General features: G+C 49.2%; 1 protein-coding gene across 6 annotated transcripts in view; it reads right to left on the bottom strand.

Annotated features, from left to right (window-relative positions):
* Positions 1–5,876: 5,876 nt before the first annotated feature.
* The window catches only part of ATP13A2 (ATPase cation transporting 13A2), an 82,654-nt gene continuing 62,186 nt past the window's right edge, over positions 5,877–26,344 (bottom strand). For 5 of the 6 annotated variants that reach the window (XM_075060165.1, XM_032787571.2, XM_032787572.2 and 2 more), the window contains exons 17-29: positions 19,309–19,422; positions 18,025–18,181; positions 17,385–17,505; positions 16,604–16,728; positions 16,025–16,185; positions 15,142–15,252; positions 14,199–14,278; positions 11,332–11,484; positions 10,503–10,599; positions 9,204–9,427; positions 8,655–8,806; positions 8,354–8,526; positions 5,877–7,485 (exon numbers count right to left, since the gene is read on the bottom strand). In XM_075060165.1, the coding sequence (XP_074916266.1) occupies positions 7,315–7,485; positions 8,354–8,526; positions 8,655–8,806; positions 9,204–9,427; positions 10,503–10,599; positions 11,332–11,484; positions 14,199–14,278; positions 15,142–15,252; positions 16,025–16,185; positions 16,604–16,728; positions 17,385–17,505; positions 18,025–18,181; positions 19,309–19,422 (1,839 nt within the window). In that variant the 3' untranslated portion in view covers positions 5,877–7,314. Of the gene's footprint in view, positions 7,486–8,353; positions 8,570–8,654; positions 8,807–9,203; positions 9,428–10,502; positions 10,600–11,331; positions 11,485–14,198; positions 14,279–15,141; positions 15,253–16,024; positions 16,186–16,603; positions 16,729–17,384; positions 17,506–18,024; positions 18,182–19,308; positions 19,423–26,344 lie in introns of all 6 variants that reach the window. The other variant, XR_012654758.1, reaches the window with a different exon arrangement.

Raw genomic sequence — 26,344 nt, 5'->3', positions numbered from 1 at the left:
AACGGTGAAGAAAAAGGTCACAATCAAAATGAAAATGTTTCAATTGACCTGTAAAAATGTTTTGATTTTATTCGGGTTGTGAATATTTTTGAGGCTGGCTCTTCGTCCCCAAAAAGTTTTGAACTCTTGAAAATACGCATGGCGTGGGAAAACCATTTCCCACCCAGCTCCAGGCAGGACTGGGGCCTCCAGGTGGTACCTTAACACAAAAGTAACCATCGCCATCTCAACAGGAGGGGACAGGTGGTCTGTACAGGGCTAACATACAAACCGTTCTGATGAGGCCCAGGTTAGAGGCGCGAGTCATCTGTTTTCACACACATACTCCATGCGAATTGACCTAGAGTGAGTATAAATGGCAGGTTAGCCGTAGTAGTGCAGCAGAAAATACAGACCCCACCGGCTTCAGGGTGGGTTTTTTTTTTTGGCCGAGATCACCTGTGTCACCGTGGATGCTGCCGCAGCTATGCTGCTATTTCTCCTTGCGCTGCCTCGATGGGGCAGAGAAGTCGCACCCTGGCTCGTTGTTAGACATAGCGGGGGACAGCAGACACCCACAGCCGGCTGGCAGGAAATGTGCCAGGCCCCTCCTCTTCTTGGACGAGGGAAGAATGCAGGTCTATTGGGAGACAGGGTGGGAGGGACTGGAGAGAGATTTGGACCTGGTGGATAATGCAAGGCTTCAGCCATTCTGCCAGGGCTGTGCTTCTAAGCAAAGCAGTCCCTTGCCTGAAGTCCACCACCACCACCCTTTGCCCTTATGCAGCACCTTCTGCCCAAGCCACTCAAAGCACTTTACAGCCATTAATGAAGCTCACAACCCCACCTTTAGGAGGAAGCAGAGGACTAACCTCATCTGTAAAAAATGGGGTAACAGACTGACAAAACTAAACGATTTGCCCAAGGTCACCAAGCAATTCAAAGACAGAGCTGGGAATAGAACACAGGAGTCCGGACTCTTGGGCTTTAAACCACAGGACCTTCCCCTTCCCTGTACCTAGTAAATCCAGATGCTGAATCTCAGCTGAGCACTCAGACATGAAGTACGAACAAAGAGCCCTACAGATCCCTGTGAGAGACAGACAGGCCCAGCGGCCTGGGAACATTTGCTGTTTATTTTGTCCGGCCTTGGCGTTGATGTTAGCAATGGCTGCTGCCGCCTTTGTCTAGACGTTTCGTGTGATTGTTTGACAAAAGATGCGAGCAAACACATTAAACTGCTGGGGGCACATCCAGAGTCGGAGCCTGGCTGCTGCCAGACCCACACGCCCGACTTTGAACTTGACAGCAGGATATGGCAAGTGGCCACTAACCTGCCAGACCTAAACCTCACGTGAGCTCCCCGCACCTTGGCTTGAGACGAGGGAAGCAGAGATCCCATCCTGATCTAATGTGAATCTGAGTTCCCTAGAATGTGGGGAACTGCTGGGCTTGCCCCCTCCACAACTACAAACTGCCTCAAAACTATCACCCAAAGTAATACCTTCATCCACCCACAGGTCACTTTCCCCCCTTCCAGAATCCCATCATGCTCCTGGCTGGTGGTGAGGGCCACCTCCCCCATCCCAAGGGAGAGCAGCAGGGCAAGCCACCACGCAGACACACTCCTGCCTCCCACCCATCAGCGGTTGTGCAGTGGTTGCCATTAAGGGTAGCCTCTTCTGACGCTGACAGACAGACCGACCCAGGGGTTCTCGCTAACTCTCACTAACACAGTCAGGGTTCTGAAGGGAGATACCCATCACTAACCATGACCATGCCCCATAATGCACTCATGCGTGACAGGTTCTTACCCCCTTTCATGATCATCGCATTTATCCAGCTTCCTGAGGGACGTAAGCAGGAGCCATGCATCCAACCACCCCCGCAGAAACAAGGCTATGCTCCCGAGCCGACCAGCCCCGAAGCATCCCTGCTTGCAAGCTGCCCTGTCCTTCTTACCGCTGCCCTCTTCAGAGGGACACACTCTGCTCCATGGGAGCTAATGAGACTCACTTGGGCTGGCTGAGGGGCAAATTGGTGCAGGGGCACTGCACCTCCCTATGGCTGCTAGCACTTCCTCAGTCAGTGGAAGCTGGGACCATTACTGGCTTGAAAGTTTTCCACCTCGCAGGAGTCTGGCTGCTCTGCTACACAGAAAATTTGGTTGTGGGGATGAAGGAGGAAGAGAAAAATCAGAAGAAGGAACGTCATAGGTCAGGGGGCCTTTGTGACAAGAGTGCTTATGTCGGTATATACGTAAAGAGTTTATGGTTAACAGGTCAGTAGATGGCACTCAAGGATGGGGATCATAACTCCTGGGTGGAGCCAGGTTGAAAAGTTTGAGACGGACCAGCTGTCCGTTGGAAAATGCAATTGTTGAAATCAAAACGTTTCCCAGGAATGTGTTGATTTCAACAAAATTTGATGGGGACAGAATCAGAATGATTCTCTCTCATTTCAGTGATTTTGAATTAATCAATGAATAATTCATTCCAATAACCAAAGCATAACATTGCTTTGATCCACTTCACCTGTTGTGTGTGCTTGTATTTAATATTTGTATTAGAACGACATAAAAGTATCCAGATCAAACGTGTTTAACAACACCGATTGTCATTGAGTGGACCAGGCTCTTAACGCCGCTGTAACGTGTGGACACAGGCCCAGTTTGGCTGTCACAGCCAAATATGTTTTACAAGCCTAGTGTGGATGACATCATACGGCCAATAAAAAGTGCAAACGATCTCCAGACCTGAACAGCAGTTTTATTTGGAGACAGGCTCCACTGAAGGTTCTTTACAGCTAAAAACCAGTTTCTTGCCCCAAAAGAATTTACAAACAGTACAGGTCCCAAAGCTTTGTGTTCTCTTCTCACCTTGCTCAGATCTGCAGAAGAGGCATGTTGTGTCATTGAAAGCAGATCCATAAGGAAACGGACTCAGAGGCTACAGCTTCTCCTCCATAGCCTCAAGCTCAAGTCTTACGTCGCCCTCCAGTGGGTATTTGCAGTATCTCTGTGTAAACTTGTCTGTCTCCAACTGAAGCTGGTCCAATAAAAGGTATCACCTCACTCACCCTGTCTCTCTAATTCGCAGATGGGTGGAAATACTGAATCAGTGTGTGCAAATGCAGATCAAAGCCGATCCAATGGACTAGTGAAGTCACTGGACAGAGTCTAACTGACTGACTTAGTCTTTTAGATGAAGCTCTTATCTGAGAAGGCCTCTGAATAGAAGAGTTGGATGGGTCTTTGTAGATTCCTCCTTGGTGACGTCTGTGTCAGATATTCAGTTCTGAAGTCACACGTTATTAAGCAGCTGAGCAGAATCCAAAGTCAGAAAGTAAAGAGAAGCTATAGATTTCTATCCAGGCTGTGCTCTCTGGGCTTCCTGCTGGAGCTGATGGGAGTCTCAGAAGCCCGAATGCAACTGAATGATTTCCTTGCTATGCACAATGGAAATCTGACTTGCTCTCCAATATCTCTGCTGGCTCAGCTCAGGAGCAGGCTTCATAGACTAGTCTGGGAACCTCGACCAGTAACTTCTGCATCAAGCCCATAACATCTGTTTATGAATGTCTTGACTTAAAGGCATCATGTGACAGAGACTCCACCATGCCCACTGGTAAGTTGTTCTAACGGTGAATTACCCTCAGTTAAAAAATAGGTTCCTCATTGCTTGTGTAAATTTTTCTAGCTTGTTTCCTGCCTTTGCATCTCTGCCACTTTCAAGAACAGTCAATGATCAGAAATCTCTTCCCCAAGTAGGAATGAGTAGACCACGATCAAGTCACTTTTTCTTGGATAAACTAAATAGACTGATCTTGGTTAGTCTCCTACTAGCTTTCCAGACCTGAAATTGCACTTGTAGCATTTTTCTGAACCTTTTCCAATTTGTCAACATTCTTTTTGAAGAGTGGATGCTAGAACTGGACACAGTTGTCCAGTGATCGGTTCACTGATGCTCCATACAGAGGTAATACCACCTCCCAACTCCTACCCGATACTCCCCTGCTTATACATCCAAGGGCCGTATTTGCCCTGGTAGCTACAGCACTGCAGTGGGCACTCATGTAAAATTGGTTATCCACTGAAACCCCAAAATCCTTCTCAGAAACATTGCTCTCTAGGATGCAGTCATTTGAAGAAAAGCATAAACAAGAACCAAGGGCCAGAAGCCGAAGCCAGACAAATTCAAATTAGACACTATTTTTTTTTTTTTTAGCAATGAGGGTGATTAACCATTGGGGGAGCAGTGGAGTCTCCATCAATTGATGTCTTCAGATCAAGACTTTATGGAAGAGATGCTTTAGCCAAATACAAGTTATTGGGCTCACTACAAGGGTAAGTGGGTGAAATACTGGCTGTGAAATAAACGTCAGCTGAGATGATCTAACTGTCCTTTCTGGCCTTAATCATAAGGGTGACTGTGACAGTCTGTACCCCTATCATAGTCCTGTAAAATGGGTGAACATACATTTTGTACAAAGTATGACTTGTGAGATATCATTTGCAAGCTCATAACTTGCTGATCATTATTATTCTGGTTACATGCAATGTTACCACACAGATTTCAAGTTATAGGATTCCTTTGTATGATACTATTAGACATGTTTGAAGTGGTTGGGATGATTCAGTTGGGGATTGGTCCTGCTTTGAGCAGGATGTTGGACTAAATACCTCCTGAGGTCCCTTCCAATCCTGATATTCTATGATTCTATGAAATCTGGAGGGGAGAAGCCACAAACCAGTTCCCCAGAGACAAAAATGTAGCCAACACCTCAGCCAGGTGTCAACAAAATCAAATGGATCATCGCCTGGTTAAGTAGCTACTCTTTGGCAGGAAAGAGGATGTGGGTGAAGATTTACATCTTGACAAAGAAACAGTTGGGGGCTCCCATCCACATAGACTTTCTGTCTCCTGAACTTCAGCAGGAGATGATTCTTGAAGAACAGGAAGAGCTAAAAATGGAGAGAGGAGATGCTCCTAACGGTTCCTCATTTCTCTCTTCCCACGGCATCCACGACACCTGAAGAACAAAGAAAACAGCTTTGGACTGGGGGAGGGATCCTGACTGAAACAATAAGATTGTGGTGAGAGACACCTTGGCTTTGAATTTCCTCTAGCTTGCTCAGTTAGGCATTAGTTGCAATTTACTTTTATTTTCCTGTAACCAATTCTGACTTTTATGCTTTGTTACTTGTACTCACTTAAAATCCATCATTCTGTAGTTAATAAACTAGTTTTACTCTTTTATCTAGACCAGGGTGCTCCATTTTTTGGATACAGAATCTGACAGACTTCCTATGAGCTTGTGTTGTCCAGGAGAGGGCTGGGCAGTACAAGACACATTTCTGGGGGGAAAGTCTGGGACTGGGAATTTGCAGGTGTTGCTCTGCAGTGTAATTCAAGGGTGGCTGGCTGTAGCACTCCTGAAGTATATCCTGTGTGTGATCACAGCTGGAATGGTAGCTCTCATAGGTTGGAGAACGGAGGGGACACAGCTGTTCACCAGGTCAGACTGTACCCTGGGTATGTCGCAATGACCTGTTATTCTTTGTTCATAGATGTGTGACCTTGCATTTGGCAGCGTTAAAATGGGTTTGTCAGTAAAGCCTTCAGACTGTGCAAATGACAGAAGAAGCAGATATAAAAAAAACCCACCATGACCAACAGTACTCAGTAAAAAAAACATGAAAAATAATGAATATTACTGTTAACTTGTTATTTGAAGAAAGGAATTTTTCCATGTAATCACAAATACATGTTTCTATTTTTGGGTAGACATGTGTTAGTCTCCGGGTAGCCCGGTTCAATCTCAGTACCTGTTCTCCATTACCTAGTTGTAATGCACCTGGGAAATGTAGCCACTCGGAATTAAATGGCACAAGCTAGTTTTCAAGAAAATAATGTTGATTTATTAGATACACTCAAAAAAAGCAACACAGCGAAGTTGGAGATTTTACATGATTTACACACACACACACACACACCCCCCCAGATACACTTTGACGAATAAAAATAGAGCGTACATGCTACACATCTTCCATTTCAATTCCACCACTTTGCCAAAGCGTCACCAGTAATGTTCTAGCAGAGGACCCATCAGTAGTGGGAGTGCACAAACCTGGCATCTGGCTCGCAGCTTCTCCAGTACAGTGGTGGTAAATGACCCAGATTTTTGGAACGGTAGCAGCAATCCATGCGTTGCCCAAGAGTGGAGGCAAGGATCAGTTTGGATGGACAATACAGCCAACTGCTACAATTCTACCTGCTCTGATGAACAGGCGAGGGGGGGGGATGGAATAAATACAGCTCTCAACAATATTCTTAATTCCTAATCCCATCCTGTCACGTTCCAGCAGTTTGTCGTGCCTGTCGCTCAATGAGCGCTGAGCATCACACGTGGCAGGTAACATTCTCGTTTGCTACAGCAGCTGGGTTGCACACAGGTCTGGCAAGCTAACAGTGTCTGCTACGTGTGGCCGTTCAGAGGTCACTGCCCCGTCTGCGGAGGGATGCAGGTGGCTTGTTCACAGTGAGAGGAGCCACAAGACAAGTGCAGCACCATGGCAACAGACGCCATCTTTGATTAGTGGCTTTTAACACCAACGGCGCAAGGCTGCTGGGCAGAAGGGGTTCTCCCCTTTCAAACATTGCCCCCCCATCCCTCCCCGACAAGGTGCAACACAGCTGTGAGGACCGCTCCATGCCCTGTCCAGGGCAAATCACCCAGCTGTGGATCTGACCTAGCCACCTATAGCGAGTGAAAGAGTGCAGTCCCATGGGTATGAAGGATCAGCTGGGGAAGGTAACCATTCGACAGGGTGCTGTGACTACGACATAGCAGCAGCAGTCCCGGACAGCTTCTCTTCCTGAGTCACAGGCGCAACTGCACCAGTCGCTTGCTTGTGTCTGATCCTGACTGGTGCTTGACCCAGGCACGCCAGAGAGCTGGAATAGTTTTCCGAGGGAGGGCAGCTGCTCTGTGGTAATGCTGCTGAGGGCTTCCCTGTGGTAAACCCACCTGCTCTGCTTTCCAAAGTGAGATCAGGTTGAGTACTTGCATCCCAGGGGAGATGGGCTCCCTGGCCCTTCCTCTGCCTCCCGCATCCATCCCCTGAGACGAGCACCTTGGGGCGATCAGCATGAGGAGTCTCACTGGGGCTGGGCACTGAGAACCCTGCAGTAGCCAAAGCCCATGGGGAAGGCAGCGATGGACAGATGAACGTAAATAAATGGAGCTGTGTCGGGGAAGGCTGGAAAGCTCCCCTGGGGTGTTGCTGGACTCATGGACACTGGCCCTGGAGCGAGGGCTCTCCAGGAGCCAGGGCTAGCTCCCAGAGATGGACATTTTGGGCGTGGCGAAGAGCGACTCGTTCAATGGCGGCCAGGACACCTGCTGCTGACTGAGCTCCTGCTCCAGCCTCTTGAACAGCTTCTTGGAGGCCCTCTTCTGGCGCAGCTGCCGCAGGCAGTTAAGCATGCCGTGATCCACGGCGGTCTGGAAGGGGGAGGACGAGAGGGACGTGGGGTCAGGGCAGGGAATGTGGGGAGAACGGAGGGAAGCTTATACTAGTGTCAAGCTCCCTTCCCAACACACCCACAGCATTCCAGTGGAAGGGAACGGCTCATCGGCCACCGGTCCCTGGAAGGATAGGCCTGGATCAGGACTGTGCTGGGGAGAAGGTCAGAAGGGCCTAGGCAGGGAGCCCATACTCATGTCAGTCCAGAGGGGTCCCCCCGGTTGATGCACTCTGTAGCACTGATTGGCTCTAGAACAGCAGTTCCCAAACTTTTGAGGGTGGCACCCCCCTTATCCCTGTCCATGCCTCTCCAGGGCTGGGAGTGGGGCTGCGGCTTGGGGAGCGTGGGGGGGAGGAGGGAGAGATGCGGACAGAGTAAGGGGGCTGAAGCTGGGAGTGGGTTTGGGGGGGGGTGCGGAGCTGCAGCCAGGCTGTGGTGGGGGCTGGAAGTCAGACCCCTGGCCAGGTGTGGCTCCACTCCCGGCCTTGCCCTCAGCCTGGGCCCTGGGCTGTGGCCAGTGGCTGAGGTTTGGGCCAGGGGTCTGCAGGGCCGGGGTCCTGGCTGGGAGCATGACCGGAGCAGAGCTGGGGTCGGGTAGGGGGTTGGTGGTGCTCCTCCGGACCCTGCCGCACCCCCCGGATGGTCCTCCACACTCCCCTAGGGGGGTGCGCCCCACACTTTGGGGACCTCTGCTCTATAAAGAGCAGTGCCTAGCACTCCCCAGCCCATTGGGAACATTAACTCATGGGGGGCCCTAGTGAGGGGCACTATTAAGGGCGGGATCCCACAGGAACCCTGTCCCCATAGCTGGGCGTTCACCCTGAATTCAGCTCCCGCCCTCCTACCTCCAGCATGAAGGCTACGCAAAAGTTGAGTGTGGCTATGCCTAGCAGCAGCATCTTGAAGCTCATGTTGCTTATGTCTTTCAGCTTCAGCATGGCTTTCACAAAGTCCAGTGGGTAGAGAGTTATCCCGATCGTCAGGCCCAAGAGAGCGACAAGGACAAGCAGGAACGGCACTGGGGGGCAAGAGAAGACATCACGGACCCAGGACACGCCGGGCTGGTTACAGGAGCCAAGTGACCCTGGGAACCCCCCACCCCACTACAGACAAGAGGTGCGGAGAGGAGGCCGGCTGGGCTCTTACCATTGGTGTACAGTGGCTCCCGGAAGGGGTACCCCTTGGACATGGCGACAGCGAGGATCAGGTACTGGAAGCCCGAGATGCAGAACACCACGGTGTTCTCGTAGTTGGGTAGGTTCTCCGGGGCGCTCACTGTGCTGTTTAGTGGGATGTACCTGGGCGAGAAGTAGGAGAGGGGCAAGGATCAGGCATAAGCCTCTGACCGCGGCGCAATCCGGCGGGACCTGCCTGCAATGTGCAGCTGGCTTGGCCTGGAGCCAGTCACTGCAGAGAGCAGCATTTGGTTCCCAGCTGAGGATTAGAAGACAAGAAACCTCCATGCTTCAGGGCATGACCCCATCTGACAGGAGTTAGGAAGGAACTTCCTTTGGGGGCAGGTTGCTCTTCCAGCGCCTGATGCAGGTGGTGCTGGCCAGGGAGGAGACAGGATACCCCCAGCTCTGATTCAGTCTGGGGATTCCCAACATGGTACCTTTCATGAGGCCAAAAAGAGCTTTTGTGTCCTCCCCTTTTAGCTGCTATGGCCAGTTCCAGGCAAGGACAGACACTTACCAGCTCTGTGAGACTGTGATGAAGTAACTCGTAACTTGAACCGTGATCAGCACAGCTGTTTGGAGCAGGAGGCTGCCGAGGACAATGATACTGATCAGTGCCCCTTGGGGACGTTTTGTGCCCAGCTCCTTGGCAGGTCCGGTCTTGCCCATCAGCACAGCCACAGTCATAGTGATGACCAGGTCAAAGAAGAGGAACTGGAAGTCACTCAGGTTGGTGTTAATCTGGGCGTGGGCAGGAAAGAAGGAGAAATGGGATATTCCATCAGGAGCAGACTGGGATGGCTCAGGGGACTGGGCAGTGGGGTACAAAGCCTCATCTCAAGGTCACTGGTTCAAATCCAGCAGTGACAGAAAGTCACTAAAGCAGAATCTTGTGAGGAAAGACCCAAATTCAACATATGGCAACGGATCAGTGGCTGACTAGGACATTATGGTGGCTGCTCTGCTGCAGACCCCAGCTGCTCAGACTGGTCTGGGTTATGAAAAGCACAGGCCCTGCCTAGGTGAGCTAAAGGAGAATCCCAGTTTGCTGTTGGCAGTAAAGGGGGCTATGACACATGGTCGGGCAGTTCCATTTCCAGCGGGCAGTGGTGCATTATGGTCTCTATCGTTCTGTCTTTCAAAATTACAAACACTAGTTTACACAGAGGACCCCAAAACCCGTCCCACATCACAGGATGCTCCCCTCCCCAACCTCTGAGCCCCCCACCCTCTTGACGCACATGCCTCCCTCCGCCCGTTCATCTCAACAAACTCCCACTTTCGCCGAGTGCCGCTGCTGCAGCCGAGGCTTGGAGGAGACCTCCTCTGAAGCCTGCCCCCTCTCACTTGAGGGGGGGCTCTCGGAGACACTGGGGAGCACGGGCGCACGTGTTTTGCCTCCTTCGGGACCCCCAGCTCTGGCAGCAGGCTGGTGAAAGGGGCTCGACTGACAGCCTTAGCGATCCGGGGCCTCTGTTTATACCTGGAACAGCAATGCTACCTCCTCTCCATTCAACCAGCGCACCTCGCCCTGGCCCTGACTGGACACCCAACATCTCTCAAGGCACCAGGAGAGCTCAGTCTCCAGGCCCATTTGATTCTTGGCCTCTCTGCCTATGCTCCCAAAGCAGCCAGCTCCATCACTTCAATTGCCCTGGCCAGCAAGCTGTGAGACAGTGGCAAGCAAGAGGCCCTAGCCAGATTCAAAGCGGGGAGTGTCGATGTGGGAGGCTCCAGGTTCTCCTTACAGCTTCCCAGAACCAGCCAGTCCCCCTTTCTCCTCTGACCCAGCAATGATGGTGCCCAAAACACTCACCGTGTAGAGTAGAAGCACTGAGACGAATTGCACCAAGCTGTACAGGGCCATGTACTTAAAAACCCCAAAGGAGGTGACCAGAGAACATCGGCCTTCCCTGAAAGAGAGATCAGAAAGACGTGGACCCTCCATTCGTGGACAAGGGGGCCAGGCAGTTCTGTGGAGGGGGAGAGGTATGAATCGACTGGACTCCATTTTGGAGCAGGGAGGAAGACCAGGTTTGTGGGTCAAGCAGCCGCCTCCATGGATAGTTCAAAAACCCTAAGTGACATAGCTCTGGGCTAGAGGCAAGGAGGAGGGGACAGAGTGAGGGGAAGGGGTGATAGCAGCCAGCCTAGGGCCTAGTGCAGGTCATGGATACGCCCGGAGGGTGAAGAGGAGAGAGGGCAAGGGGTGAAGATATCAGGAAACACTATTTCACTAGGACGGTGGTGAAGCACTGGAATGGGTTCCCTAAGGAGGTGGTGCAATCTCGATCCTTAGAGGTTTTTAAGGTCAGGCTTGACAAAGCCCTGGCTGGGATTATTTAGTTGGCGTTGGTCCTGCTTTGAGCAGGAGGTTGGACTAGATACCTCCTGAGGTCCAGCCCTGATCTTCTATGATCAGGGAACGGGGAGTCAGAGACCACGGTCACTAAAATACAAGCACTGAGATTCTCAGGATATTGTTAATTAATAACAATTAATCCCCGCTTCCAGGCCGCACCCTGGCAGCCAATACACGTCCTTCCAGCCAATTTGCCAACGCCTTGCCATCTCCACCTCGACCCCACGTTCCATTCCCCCCATCTTGACATACAATTCCGTGGTTCCTGGAGGACGAAGCCCACCTTATGACCATGGGCACACACTCGATGTTGGCGATTCCGGAGGTGAACGGTGAAGCCACGGAGGCCTCCGCCTCCGAGAGAGAGATCCCCACGTCGGCCGCCTTCAGCGCTCCGCAGTCGTTGGCGCCATCCCCACACATCCCCACGCAATAGCTGTGGCAAGAGATACGCACACACGAACAGTATAAGCCAAAGGATTCCCACCTCCTCCCTGCCAGGAAACGGAGCGCCCTGGATCGGAAAACATTGGGCACTTGGTATTAAAAGCACTGACGGTACATTGAGATCTGTCGATACAGGCGCCAGGCCTGTGCAGAGCTCTTCATAGCAACAAGCTTCACCAACCCACTGGGAGATGGGCTAGAATGATCATCAGTCCCATTTTAGAGATAGGGAAATGGAGGCACAGAGGAGGGGGACCAAGTTGCTCCCAGAATCAGTGGCAGAGTCAGGAGTAGAAACCAGGAGTCTGACTCCCTGCCCTGCCCCCATTTAAATACGAAATATTTTTCCCCATAAAAATCATTCCATAAATATCAACTCAAATCCCCTTACAGCAGGGGAGACACTTGCAACCTGGTATAACGTTTAGATTGTAATCTCCTTGGAGCAGGGACCTAGTGCCTCTATTAATAAGGGCAACACCCGCTTGCACCTGTCACATGCAGCAACTTCAGCCTGCACTGACTCTAGAAAAAAGATGAGGATGCTCAGCATTTCACAGAATCCACAGATTAAAGCCAGAAGGGACGCTCAGGATCATCTAGCCTGACTTCTTACATAACCCAGGCCAGAGAATTTCATGCAGCATCCCTGTATCAAGCCCATAACTTCTGTTGGCGCTAAGGGCATATTTTTCAGGACGACACCCGTTCTCAGACAGTTCACATGAAGGAGAATCCACCACACCTCTAGGTAAATTGCACCAATGGTTAATGGCCCTCACGGTGCCTTATTTCTCCTATGAATTTGTCCAACTTCCAGCCACTGGATCTTGTGCCGTTTGCTGCTAGATGAAACAGTATCAGAAATGCCTACTGCCGCATGCATACTAGTGGGACTGCGATCAACTCACTTCTTACATTTCTTTGGACCTATGTAAGTACTAAAAAAAAAAAAACCTGAAAGAGAATTGAAATGCTTATTTTATTAAAAAAAAAAAAAACAAAAAAAACTTCCATCCCCCGGACAATAACTCTGTACTTAAAACTGTTTAGATTCAAGTCAATAAGAGAAGTCGATTCAGCTTTAAGGACAAATGCGCTAATTTCTCAATTACTTACGTTAACTAAATTTATGTCATTTGTGTAAAATATTAACTGGATTTTATTATTTTTTGGGTCACACAGTGGAGCTGCAGTCAGGGAACAGACTCCTTGGTGCTAGGCGCTGCATAAACTCAGAACAAAAAGAGAGGCCCTGCCCCAGAGGGCTTAGAATTGGTTTCTTCGTGCTGATCTGCAAAAGTCACTGGTTCCGGAATTCCAGGTTCTCCTACCAGTTTACATGCAAGTCTTGTCTACACAGGACTTCTTTGCCAAAGTTTTCCTGCCTTCACCTCTGGTGCAGCTCCAGAAACAGCAACAACAATGGGAACGCTTGTGTAGCCAAAGGGCCTGTGTCTAACCACCGCCTCACGCAGGGTGAGGCAACGCCAGGGCGTGAAGTACAGCTGGTTAAGCACTCTCATCTCTGTGGCCATTGGTGGAGACGGACCAGTTGTAGCTACAGTGGTAAGTTTTTGGCAGACAAGTTTTGTGTTGTCATCGCCTTAGACCCCACAGATCCCTGCACTGCTGGAAGTGCTAGTAATGTCAGTACACGATGCAGCTTGTACTGAGACTCTGACAAATTCCAAAGAGGATGGATCTAGACTGTTCTCTGTGGTGGCAGATGACAGAACAAGGAACAGTGGTCTCAGGTTGCAATGGGGGAGGTTTAGGTTGGATATTAGGAAAACCTATGTCACTAGGAGGGTGGTGAAGCACTGGAATGGGTTACCTAGGGAGGTGGTGGAATCTCCTTCCTTAGAGGTTTTTAAGGTCAGGTTTGACAAAGCCCTGGCTGGGATGATTTAGTTGGGATTGGTCCTGCTTTGAGCAGGGGGTTGGACTAGATACCTCCTGAGGTCCCTTCCAACCCTGACATTCTATGATTCTAAGTGCTGTCTGCCTCAAAGATGGGCTGGATTTGTAGCTGGGATACTCCAGTAGCTTACTATGTAATTTGAAGCTCTCAGTCTGTCAGATCAAAGGAGGAAAAAAAAAAATTTAAACTCGGTGATAGTGTGGGAAAATCTATAATTCCAAGTGCTGCCAGAGAAAGATTCTTTCCCTCTGGCTTAAAAAAATCCCACAAGATCGCCCCTTCCAAAACAGCCAAAGCACCTGAGCATTTGGGTTCCGAGTCCTCTAGGACTTTCCTAAGGGTTTCTTGAATCCTGACTTTTTATCTCTCCCTCACAATCTGTAGTTAAAAAAATCATTGTTTCCACCTGCCTACAGAAACCAGAGATGGGTATGGATCAAAAGCCAGGCTCTCAACAAGCTCAGACCTTGGGGAAAACTCAGATTTGAACATCACAGCTCAGACCCCCTCCTCCATAAAAGGGCCAAACACCTGTGAATTTGGGGAAAAGGCTGGATCTAGGCTTTGCAGCATGAAAGTAGGGTAACCCCCAGGTTTTGGGTGGGGGGAGGGAAAAGATAGAAATCGATCCAATGGCGTGGTCGGTCGGAAGTTGATTTCACAGCTGCCAAGAGCCCATGAGAAAGGAAGCGTCCTGCTTTGCATTGACAAGAGGTCGCTTTGGAAGGAAGTGTTAGGTCTTACACCGTCTTGTCATCCTCCTCTTTCCCCCAACTTACTTAAGGTCTTGTAACCTGCAAACCAGCTGTGTTTTCTGGTCCGGCGACATGCGAGCGAAAATTGTGGCCCGAATCAGGATCTAAAAGGGAAAGGCTTCGTGGTCAGGTTAAGTCACGGCATCCAAAGCACTTAGGCAGAGCAACAACCAGCGGGGCTACTGAGTAGAGACTAACGGACCACAGGCAATGGGACGACGGGAGTGGCTGCTGCCCGAGAGAAGGGCCAGTCTCCTTTCTGGTGTGACTCTGGTCCCTGGATTGCTTCCACGGTGGTTAGGTGGGGGCGGTGGATCATGGCGAGCAATGTGGCTATGTAGTATCCGCTGCTGGTTCCCATGGGGACTTGGGAGTGTTTGTTCCAGTGATGGTGGGAACCCGCAGGAGAGGTTCCTAGCCATGGGCGGTGGGAATCATAGGCTGGGGGAGGCTGTGCCTCCCCAAACAGCCAGATGTGGCCCCACCCATGCTCTGCTCCCAGGTCCCCCTCTGTGGCTCCCCATGTGGTGCCCCTGGCTTGGGTCGCCCGCCCTCCTGGTGCTGGGGGGCACTAACTGGGGGCAAGGGGTGGTGGCCGTGGTGCGGAAGCTCTGGACTCCAGGATCTTGGGTGGGGCCAGGGGCTCGTCTCCCCCAGCTGGCAGTTCACGCATCACCCATGCTCCTAGCTGCAATGACACAGGGCCCTGAAATCCTACAAGGCAGGGGCTGCCTCCTTACCCGATCTGCAGGGAGACAAACTCATGGCAGCCTGGGAACGCTGCAGCTTGTGTGTCTCTGCTCTGCTACTGCCAGATATGGGCAGAAAACGAGGGGAAGTGTAAAGCCCAGACTGGTGGTGGGCAGGAGACCTTCGCCGTCCCCATTGCCCAGCAGACGCACGGCAAGATTCACCTCCAGTGGGCTGCTTACACGAGATGGAGGAGGTGGGAGAGAGAAGGACTCACCCTGGGTAGCAGGTGAGGGAAGTGTTCACAGACCACAGCGAAGGATTTCCCGTTCAGTGCCAAGTGGCAGGGCTGCTGCTCGAGTAAACAGCCGTCGTGCTGGTACAGGCCCTGCAGAGCAAACCAGACCGGCAGCCGCTCAGCTCTTCGCTGCCTTCACTTCTTTCCACAGTCTAACCTAGCCCCAGCATCTGAGATCAGTGGTGGGGGGAGCAGGGAGATCATCCCTCCCACACCAAAACAAGAGCGGGGTTTGGATCAAGCTGGGCCACCCCGTCGGCCCTAAATCAGGGTCGCGCCCTGATCCACGACCCAGTCCCCAGCTCGCTGAGCCCAAGAGGTGGCTCCTTGGAGATGCTCTGTCCTGGCTGAGAAAGCACAGCCTAGATCGGATCCCACTGCCCAACGCGGCCGGAAGTTCGGGGCAGCCACGCCTGCCGGGCTCCGGTCTGGGCCTGCCTGTTCCGGTGTAAGGGGGTCAGCTACAGTTCAGGGATCAGTATATTCTTGGGGGTGGGGAACCGGCCTGCCTGCAGAAGCAAGATACAGGACACTTGTACAGCTCCCAGCACAATGGGGCCCAGCTCCTGACAGGCACCTCTGAGCAACATGACACTGCAGATAATAAAGAGGAAAGGACAAGGGCAAGTTAGTGAGTCCCACTGCAGGGCTCTGGATTCCCTGTGCCATGGGACGTGTGGCATCCAGCTCTCTGCTCACCACTGTACCAGCTGGATGCCTCACAAGCTCAGCTGGGGGGGAATGGGGGCTGAAGAGGGCTCTTGCATGGCCCTGTTTATTCCATACCCCATAATATTGCATGGGGGGAAGGGATTCACATGCAAGGCTGTTGGGTTTTCCTGCCGGCCCGGCTGGGACTCACCTGTGGCTGCTCCTGCCCCTGGGGGTCATCGGAGGGGATGAATTTGAGGAAGGCGGGTTTGTTGTGGCTGGGCGGCGAGGCATTCACGAACACCACCCGCTCCTTCAGCTCCACCATCCGGCAGCTCTTGGCCACGTTCACCGCGGTCAGCATGTTGTCCCCTGGCAAGGGGAGAGGAACGGGAGAGTTCACACTTCTCAGAACAGTGATGCATCGGCTCGGGGTTTCACAACCAGAACCAGACTTAACACGGCTGCTCTTCCCAAGGCTTTTAATAAATAAGGGACCATGAACACATTAGCCTCCCAGTCCCATTCCCCCTGTGAATGGGGGGGGGGTCTGTTTGCTAGCTCCATTTTACAGATGAATAGACTAAGGAACAGAGCAACTAGCCCAAGGACAGTCAGAGTCAGTGGCAGAGCCAAAAATAGAACCCAGGACTCCTGGCTCCCAGTCCCCTGCTCTAACCACTAGACCCCACACTTCTTCCTTTACAGTTGCAATGAGCTTTAAACACGTGATCCTTTCCACAGATCCGGCCTCTCCCATCCTCACTCCAGAAGCGGCTCTGCCGGTCACCTGTCACCATGACGGTGCGGATGTCTGCGTTCCTCAGCAGGTGGATCACAGGGGCTGTCTCTGCCTTGAGGACGTTTCTCATCACTAGGAAGCCAAGGAGAGTCATTCCGCTCTCTACGGATTCCCTGCCAGGACACAACAGGTCATTTGGCATAAGTGTCAGTTGCCAGCACAAGGTTAGGACAGTGAATTAGACTGGCAGTTACTTTAGTGTCTGATTCTTTAAAAGTCATTTAAAGGGACCATTGTGAGCATCTAGCCTGACCTCCTATAACACAGGCCAGAGAACTTCCGTGAATTGATTTTTGTTTCAATGCTGACCCTAGAGCTATGCCAAGAAGTGATTTTTTGCTTTGCCGACAATTCCAAAACAAACAAACAAAATCATTTGGGGTTGAATGAAACATTTGACCATTTTTCAACAGTTTTGATCAGTTTAATAAATGTAAAGAACATTTTTAAATGAAGTCTTGGATTAAAAAAAACAAAACAAAAACAACAAAAATCCCAACCTCCCTCAAAACATTTCAATTTTTTGATTTATGGTTCTTTCCCCTCCCCTCCCACAGCTGACACAATTCAGTGAAACAGACACAAATTTGTGAAATGGTGCAGTGTTGCCAAAGCAACTTTCTTCTTCTCTCAGAAAAGAATTTCGGTCAAAAATTTTTGCCAAGCTCTAGCTGACTGAGGGAACTTAAAGTGCCCCAAGAATCACACAAGAAACAGAAGGAGGAGAGGAAAGTGAGAAGGAAGGAAAACATCACTCAGGCTCACGCACCTTGTCAGCTGCTGAGCTTCCTCAAAGGTTTTCACAGTAGATAGCGTTTTGTAGGCGAGCCCCAGGACCCGGAAACCATCTCTAGTGTAGTGTTGTAACAGCTGGGAGAAATCCAGAGGGACTGCAAGGAAGTGCTGTATCAGCAACGCAGACTATGTCCAAGGTAGGGACCACATGCAGAACCAGTTTGGGAACAATGGCTGATCTAGTGCATATCAGCACTTTCTGGACTACTGGAAATTCAAGAGGCCACTCGTTTCATCTACTGCCCACATGGTGGTTTGATCCACTCCCTTTTGCTCCCAAGATAAGGAGCCAGGAAGTTGAAACAGCTGGCAATCGAGGTACACGATCTAGAATGATTTGGGTGGCAGAGTTTCTTAGCCTTGTTCGGTGAGTACCTGCCCTTCCCGCCTCCCAAGTCCTAAGATGGAGCGACCAATGGGCTCCAACATCAGGCTGCCATAAACAGAGGTGTCGCTATTATTGCTTCTCATGAAACTTGAGCCATTTGCCTCCTCTCTAGGTCGTCTTTGGTGAGCAAAGGAAAATGCCAACGGGGGGTTTCCACTGCCGACAGCCAAAACCAACAGGCAGGTCAGACATCCCTAGCTGTGAGATGTGGGTCCCTGCCTTTTACCTGTTTCTTCCTTACAGAGACTGGCCACCATCTCTGGAGCCCCCTTTATGTACACCTCTGAAGGGGCATCGCCGGGCAGTTTCACCAGGACGCTCATCCTCTGCAGAGAGGAGGAGAACGGGAACCGACGGAGAATCCCAATGGACACCTTGTGTTTCTGGGGAGGGAATGGAATCTGTGACATGCCCAGATAGTGCCAAGTGGTGCTAAGATTACATGGCACATCAGTTATGGGTGGCAGGGGTCCAGCCATACGGTGGCACATACCCACCTGCCAGGAGCACTGCTTGCTTCTGGGGTGGTAGGAATGGCACATCTGAATGGGACCCGTGTGGGGGATTTTTTTTTTCATTTTTTTGAGAGAGGGGTGTCAAAAATGCATGCTGGGGGGCTCTGAAACTATTCACGAATTTGAGTTGAATTTGACTAAATAATTTTGACTGAAAAATGATTACTTTTCAAAGTTAAAATGTTTCATTTCAACTTTTCATTTGGGAATAGTGTTTCAAACGCTCATTTGGCCAACTAAAAAAAAAGGGGGGGGGGAAACCCTCCCAAAAACGGCCAAATGAAAATGAAAAAACTCAAAAAAATTTTCATTTTGTGTTGACTGAAACCTTTTGATCCACTTAAAACACCAAAAGGAAACATTTCATTCTGAATCGACCCGAGAGGTTTTGGTTGATCTGAAACAAAAGGTTTTTGAGTTTTCAATAGGATGAAAAATGTTGAAAAAATTCAGTATGGTTCGAATTGAGCTGATTTCCCCCACTGCATTTTTCAGTGAGATTCCCTGAACCAAAATAATTTGCTCAGCTCTGGTGCCTCTGCCATGTGAGCTCTTTGGTGTAGCAGAGAAAGACATGGACACAATCCAACGCCTGGAGGCTGAGCCTAGACAATTTCAGACTGCAAGTGGGGTGTAGATTTTTAGCAGCAAAGGGGGTTAACCATTGGAACAATTTACCCAGGGTCATGGCGGATTCTCCATCACTGGGTATTTTGGAATCAGAAGTGGATGTTTTTCTAGGAGATATGTGCTGGGAATTGCTTTGGGGCAGTTCTCCAGCTGGTGTTATCCAGGGGTCAGACCAGATGGTCACAATGTCCCCTCTGGCCTCGGAATCTCTGTCACCCCAGCAGCAGGTGCCAACCCAGTCGTTAAGAGAAACTAAGCTGCACAGGGCTGCTCCTCTCTGAAGTACCGTATAAAACATCCCCTCCCACTCCAGCACGGCACTTTCATCACTGTGCAATCAGGACATCAGCTAAGCAGGGCCTCACCATGCCGTGGGGTTGTTCTTCCAGAGGGGGCGGCCTCATCACCACTAGGACCTTTGTCCCGAAGTGCTGCACTGCATGCAGCTTGGCCTCCTCCCCCGTTGCCTCCTCCAGGATCTGAAACCAAGGAAGTTGGGCACTTTAGAACGTGCAGCCTCTTTTCTCCAAGCCGAGCATCCATCCCCCACCCAACAGCTGAGCTCGGGGCACCTAGCCATACAAAACCAACAGGCTCTCTAAACAAAGGCAGCAATTTGCATTTCAGATGTGGCCTCTTAGGATAAGTCTACACAGCATTTTGGAGTGAGCCTCCCAGCCAGGGTCCACGGACCTGTGCTAATGCCTGAAGCCTTGGGTGGGGGTGGGCTTCAGAGCCCAAGTTGCGACTTCAAAGTAGTGTCTCTGTGGCTGTTTTTCAAGCACTAGTGCAAGCCTTTTTAATCCATCGGCCCCGTGCTGGGACTGGGCTCCAGACTGCTGTGTAGACATACCCTTAGCATTGCTGACGGAGCTAGAGCTTCCATGGCTTTAATGCACAGACACAGGAGCCGTGACAGTGCTGGATGGAGGCGAAAGTAACTCGAAAACATGTTCACATTTTAGATCTACTGATATGATGTTTAAAAAAGAAGAAAAAAATCCAGTTGTCTCCAGCTGCAGGAGTCGCCTCTGCACAGCTCCTGCCGGCAGCAGAATGCCTGTTCATTCATTCACACTTGATCCATGAGGCAGGCAAGCAGGGACAGACTGTGTCTTAGCTAACATCTCTTTGAATATTTCCAGGAACTGCTCTGACCACCTCGCTAGGGCCTGGACTTGGGGCCCGGTGAATCTTTGGAATCTTTCCCTAAACTGTAGCCAAAATAACTAGATTTTTTAACCTACCAGCCTGTGTGGCGTTACTGGAGCCAGTGCAGATAGATAATCCTCTGCAGGGCTTGCTATGGCCTCCCTGAAGTACAATACTTGCATAACATTTTACAGTGCCCTCTGCTCCATATTTATGTACTTGCAGGAGACACTTCTAGTAGATCAAATGTGTTGTTGGAAAAACAAAGTGCTGCAATTTAAGTGCCTTTTTCTCCACTGTTCTCAACTGCGGGCATCCCCTGGCTCAAATTGTTGCTGTGTGAGACATAAGACTTTCATCAGAGTTACTGGTTCTGGAGCTATTCTAGACGCTACAATCCCCACGATCAACATTCATGCCTCCCTGAGTGAAGTCACATGGGCTGGACACCCTCCAGACTGTTCAATGCACAGACAATTCATGAGCGGCAAAGCGCCTCCAGCTACAAACTAAGCAGATGGCACACACTTCTTCACCCCAACGTCTCCATCTCTCCGCTCAGGCCAGCGGTGCCCTGAACAGCTCCCAGGTGATGCGGGCAGCAAACAAACGGAGAGCGAGGCCATCCAGGGACCTCCTGCTTTACTACAAAGGAGGCCTGAGGTTGAGTGCCAGAGTCCTGCACTCAGAGCAAAAGCACCATGTGTGGAGTGGGGAAGGGGGAAATGCCCTGGAGCCCTCTGTTAGCCAATGCATACAGGTTACACACACACACACACACACACACACAATCACATTAATAGCTATTATGCTCATGATATTAATATTGCGTCTGTGCTGGGTAATCATATTAAACTGAATCGTGCTTATTCCTGCTCACCTGTGCTAAGGTGTATACCCCACGACGCCCCGGGACAAGTTCAGCTTAGCACTTGGCATAGGCAAATACAGAAACTGTTAAGAGTTAGATGGACGAGCGTTATGTACTAATGTGCAATATCTGGAACCAAAGTACAATGCGGTGCAAGGAACTAGTGTAAGATGTAGGAACGCTTTAAGGAGTAGCGTTAAGTCCCGTAATGACTGGCATTTATTATTCAAAATGAGAGAGGGGAAGATACAGGGAGGCACCCAACAAAGCTGGTACCAGCTGGCTAGTTCAACATGAAGTTTAAGTGATGTGAACAGCGTTGTGTAAACACCCATGCTACAAACGATGGCTAGTTTAAGGCAGGGCCACTGAGAGGATTCAGGGGGCCTGGGGTCTTCGGCAGCGGGGGGTGCCTGCTGCCGAATTGCCGCCGAAGACCTGGCACTTCGGCGGTGGGGGCCCGGCACTTCGGTGGCAGGTTCTGGGGCGGAAGGAACTCCCCGCTGCGGGACTTCGGGGCACTTCGCCAGCAGGTCCTAGAGCGGAAGGACTCCCCCCACTGCCGAAATGCCGTCGAAGACCCGGAACTTCGGTGGCAGGTACCAGGGTGGAAGGACCTCCCGCCGTGGGTCTTCGGGGAACTTCAGTGGTGGGTCCTGGGGTGGAAGGACCCCCCGCCACAGGTCTTCGGGGCACTTCGGAGGCGGGTCCTGGAGCAGAAGGACCCTCTGCCACCGAGGTCCTGAAGCGGAAGAAGCTCCGGGGGCCCGGGCCCTGTGAGAGTTTTCCAGGGCCTCTGGAGCGAGTGAAGGACCCTGCTCCAAGGGCCCCAAAAAAAACTCTTGTGGGGGCCTCTGCGGGGCCCAGGGAAAATTGCCCTCTTTGCCCCCACCTCTGGGCAGCCCTGGTTTAAGGGAACATTTGGGAAGCACGTCTTCTGAGCAAGGTGAACTGAACACACTGTGAGAATTCACTAGAATTAACTCTTTCTTTCCTGTACCATTTTACTCTGTCTTTAGACAATAACCAAGTCCAGCCAGATTTATTGGGTCTCTTGAACGTTACTAATATGGAACCACAAGGGTAGCCAATCAGTTGGCTACACCTTTCAGTGAATAGTTGGCGAGCCATGCAGGAGCCATTAGCTAAGCATAAGGCAATGGGTCATTTGGATTCAGGATAGTAACCTCATAGTGGTTGGATTTTGGGGGCTAGCGGTCCTAACTACACGTGCAGCAGGCTAGCCTGGTTGGGGGGGGAAGGGAAGTGTTCCATTGGCAAAACACCTTCAATAACCAGTTAAACTAATAAAAGCCAACTATTTTTCTGGGCATAAAGCCATACTTTAAGAACATATGAAGACTAATTACAAGGGAATCTTTTTCTGGGCCAGATGCCCAGATGCAGCAAAATGTTAAAACGGCAAAATGCCGAAACCCAAGAATTAGCAGTAATGATGGGCGAAAACCATCATAAAAGAGCTCTCAAATCTTTTGTATGAAAACATGCGACTAATTATGGGGCTGGTTCACCCACGCGGGTCACAACCCCGAGATTCTCTCTGTGAAATGAAAGTTAAACAAATAAGGAAACAAGTCAAAGGACTAAAAGGAGGGTTAAAGCTAGAACAAGATCAAAGCGGGAGATTAAAAACAGCAAACGGACAATATCAGCCACTGTGATGGAGTTGTACCTTGCTTATAGTTTACAAGAATGAAGGGAAGACCAGGAGATTGTCAGGCAAGGTACGGCCAACAGGAGGGACAGAAGTTAGGCTTTTTAACCTGCCTTTGCCAGCTTTAAACCACGTATTAACTGGCCCAGAAACAGTTCACAGCAGCAGGAAGTGCAGACACAAGCAACAGGGACTTGGGGAACAAATTCAGGTTGTGCAGGGACAGTAGCAGTGCTCGATATCCTCCCAGAGGGTGGATAAAACCCAGGAGTCCTGGCTCCCAGCCCCCCCTGCTCTAACCCACCAAACGCCACTCCCTTCTCAGAGCTGTAAGTTTTTATTTGATTTAAAATGAACATAGTAATGTGGTATGACGCTAGCGTGGGTTCGGCGCTGGTCACTACAGTTTCCAGCTCAGAAGAGTGAAAGTCACCTCTGCTACTTGCTTCAGATTTACAGTCTCTAGGAACACAAATAATCAAGGATAGCGACCAACACACTGACATTCACAAGTACCAGGTCTTATAAAATTGATAAAACAGATTAAAGTTATAATTAAGTTTATAATTACCCAAGCATATAGAAATCCTATAAAGACCAATGCACGAGCTACAAATGTACTTATACAGTACTCACATCCTTAATGATACTCAAACTCTGATGGTTGCCTTGCCCAATGAGCCTCAGTAGAGAGATGGTTCCTCCTGGGGTTTTCCTGTAGGGAACTCATTTTACCCAATTTGGACACCCTCTTTTTATAACGTGATTCTAAGTACACCTCATTAGCATTTACACATACGGTGCACCCTACGTAAAAGAATAAATGGACACAAATCAGACCTCAGGAATGCTAAGATACAAAAGCCCTGTAGGAGAACACGTCAATCTCCCTGGACATTCAATATCAGATTTAAAAGTAGCCATCCTTCAACAAAAAAAAATTCAAAAATCAGACTTCAAAGAGAAACTGCAGAACTACAATTCATTTGCAAATTCAACACCGTTAATTTGGGATTGAATAGGGGCTAGGAGTTCACTACAAAAGCAACTTTCCCTCTCTTGGTATTGACGCCTCCTTATCAATTATTGGGAATGGACCATAGACTCGTAGACTAAGGTCAGAGGGGACCATTATGATCATCTAGTCTGACCTCCTGCACAATGCAGGCTACAGAATCTCACCCACTCACTCCTGTAACAACCCCCTAACCTATGTCTGAGTTTTTGGAGTCCTCAAATAATGGTTTAAAGACCTCAAGGTGCAGAGAATCCTCCAGCAAGTGACCCGTGCCCCACGCTGCAGAGGAAGGTGAAAAACCTTCAGGGCCTCTTCCAATCTGCCCTGGAGGAAAATTCCTTCCTGAACCCAAATATGGCAATCAGCTAAACCCTGAGCATGTGAGCAGGACTCACCAGCCAGCATCTAGGAAAGAATTATCTGCAGCAACTGAGATCCCACCCCATCTAACATCCCATCACAGGCCAGTGGGAATATTTACCACTAATAATCAAAGATCAATTAATTGACCAAATTTAGGCTATCCCATCATACCAACCCCTCCATAAACTTATCAAGCTTAGTCTTAAAGCCAGATATGTCTTTTGCCCCCACCACTCCCCTTGGAAGGCTGTTCCAGAACTTCACTCCTCTAATGGTTAAAAATCATCTAATTTCAAGTCTAAATTTCCTAATGTCCAGTTTATATCCATTTGTTCTTGGGTCCACATTGGGACTGAGCTTAAATAATTCATCTCCCTCCCTGGTATTTATCCCTGATATATTTATAAAGAGCAATCATATCTCCCCTCAGCCTTCTTTTGGTTAGGCCAAACAAGCCTAGCTCTTTGAGTCTCCTTTCGTAAGACAGGTTTTCCATTCCTCGGATCATCCTAGTACCCCTTCTCTGTACGCTGTTCCAGTTTGAATTCATCCTTCTTAAACATGGAAGACCAGAACTGCACACAGTATTCCAGATGAGGTCTCACCAGTGCCTTGTATAATGGTACTAACACCTCCTTATCTCTACTGCAAATACCTTGCCTGATGCATCCCTAGACCGCATTAGCTTTTTTCACGGCCATATCACACTGGTGGTTCATAGTCATCCTGTGATCAACCAATACTCCGAGGTCCTTCTCCTCTGTTACTTCCAACTAGGGTAACCAGACTGCAAGTGTGAAAAATTGAGACAGAGGGTGGGGGGTAGAAGGAGCTTATATAAGAAAAAGACCCAAAAATCAGGACTGTCCCTATAAAATCAGGACATTTGGTCACCCTACTTCCAACTGATGCGTCCCCAATTTATAACAAAAATTCTTGTTATTAATCCACCCTGACTGAACCTGCCTAGTCAACACAGGGTAACTTTTAAGCAAAAAATTACTCTTAATGTTAATTTTTTGCAGTACCACAGATTGGCACATCTTTTCCCATAATCCTGTGGCATCAGGTCATTCTTTGGTCACTTACTTATGTCAAGCATTTCTTACGCCTATGGCTTAGTATGGCTAAGCTGGCATTTTTACAGGACTAAGCCTGTAGGCCCTGCTTTTCAGACCTCCTTACTTCGATACCTAATGCATACTGCTCCCTTCTAACTACTAATCAATCTCATACTTCTACAATGAGTAGAATGTAAATCTATTTTGCATACAATGATTATATATGACATGTTAGTTAATCCTAACATCACACAATAAATGAGTGATAAAGTGAAGTCATTGGCTACAGAGCTAACGGCATAGCCTTCTGTCGCTAACGTTTACACATTTGGGTCAAGTTTTTCCTTTACGCCCTTTCTCTGTCCAAACCCTCCCTCTTTCTTTTCTTCTCTTGTACTACTCGCTCGGCTCCGTTTGCTACACTCGCTGCTGCGGCCTGTACTTTAAAATGCCCTCACAAAGTTAATTAATCTCCACTGGCTTATGTTTCCCTCCCTTCCTATACTGCTTCCTCCACTTCTGTCTTCTCCCTTTGTTTTAAGGGTTATAATTATTAAGGAAAAACGCCCATTGCACAAAGAGATGGGAAACTGAAAAAACATCAACAAAGAAATAATCAAAATACTTCAAATAAAACTTCACTTTAAATACATCCTGTAAGACTAATGGTTTTAACCCTTCAGGAACGCAACAACTAAAGGAACTCCTAATTTTCTTGAAGATATGGTTGCCAAGAAACAAAAATGCTAATTCTTCTTCTAATCCTAGCCATTAATATATGATACACAGGCTTTTTCTTATTTCTATACAGTAGTGTTCTTAAGGTAAAAGTAATGTAAAAAGCCTTAAGTTAATTAAACTAATACAAGGAAGTACGCAAATAATTTCAAAGGGATTTTTATCAATTCTTATTACACATTTTAAATAAATACGTAACAAAACAAATAACCTGCCACATTACATGCCAGTTCTGTGAACGTTTGTTTTCTAAAATGCATTGCCTTAACAACGTTAAGTTCTCAGTCACGTATCTTGTATAGGTATAAATACAATTTTGGTACCAGTCGTCTTTAAATGGTAAGTTTGTCCTATATGTTATGCATAGTGTGTGTGCCATATGACTTTGGTTTTACATTATTTGCTGCAAATAAAAAAAATCAATTTTGCACTCACTATCAAATATATCTTAGTGGTGCCGCACTATTTTAACATTGTGGTTGGGTTAGAACCATCTTCTCAGAATAGCAATTCAATGTTTTTG

Source organism: Chelonoidis abingdonii, chromosome 23, assembly GCF_003597395.2.
Source record: "Chelonoidis abingdonii isolate Lonesome George chromosome 23, CheloAbing_2.0, whole genome shotgun sequence".
Classification (NCBI taxonomy): domain Eukaryota; kingdom Metazoa; phylum Chordata; order Testudines; family Testudinidae; genus Chelonoidis; species Chelonoidis abingdonii.
This window is presented reverse-complemented; position numbering and strand designations above follow the sequence as displayed.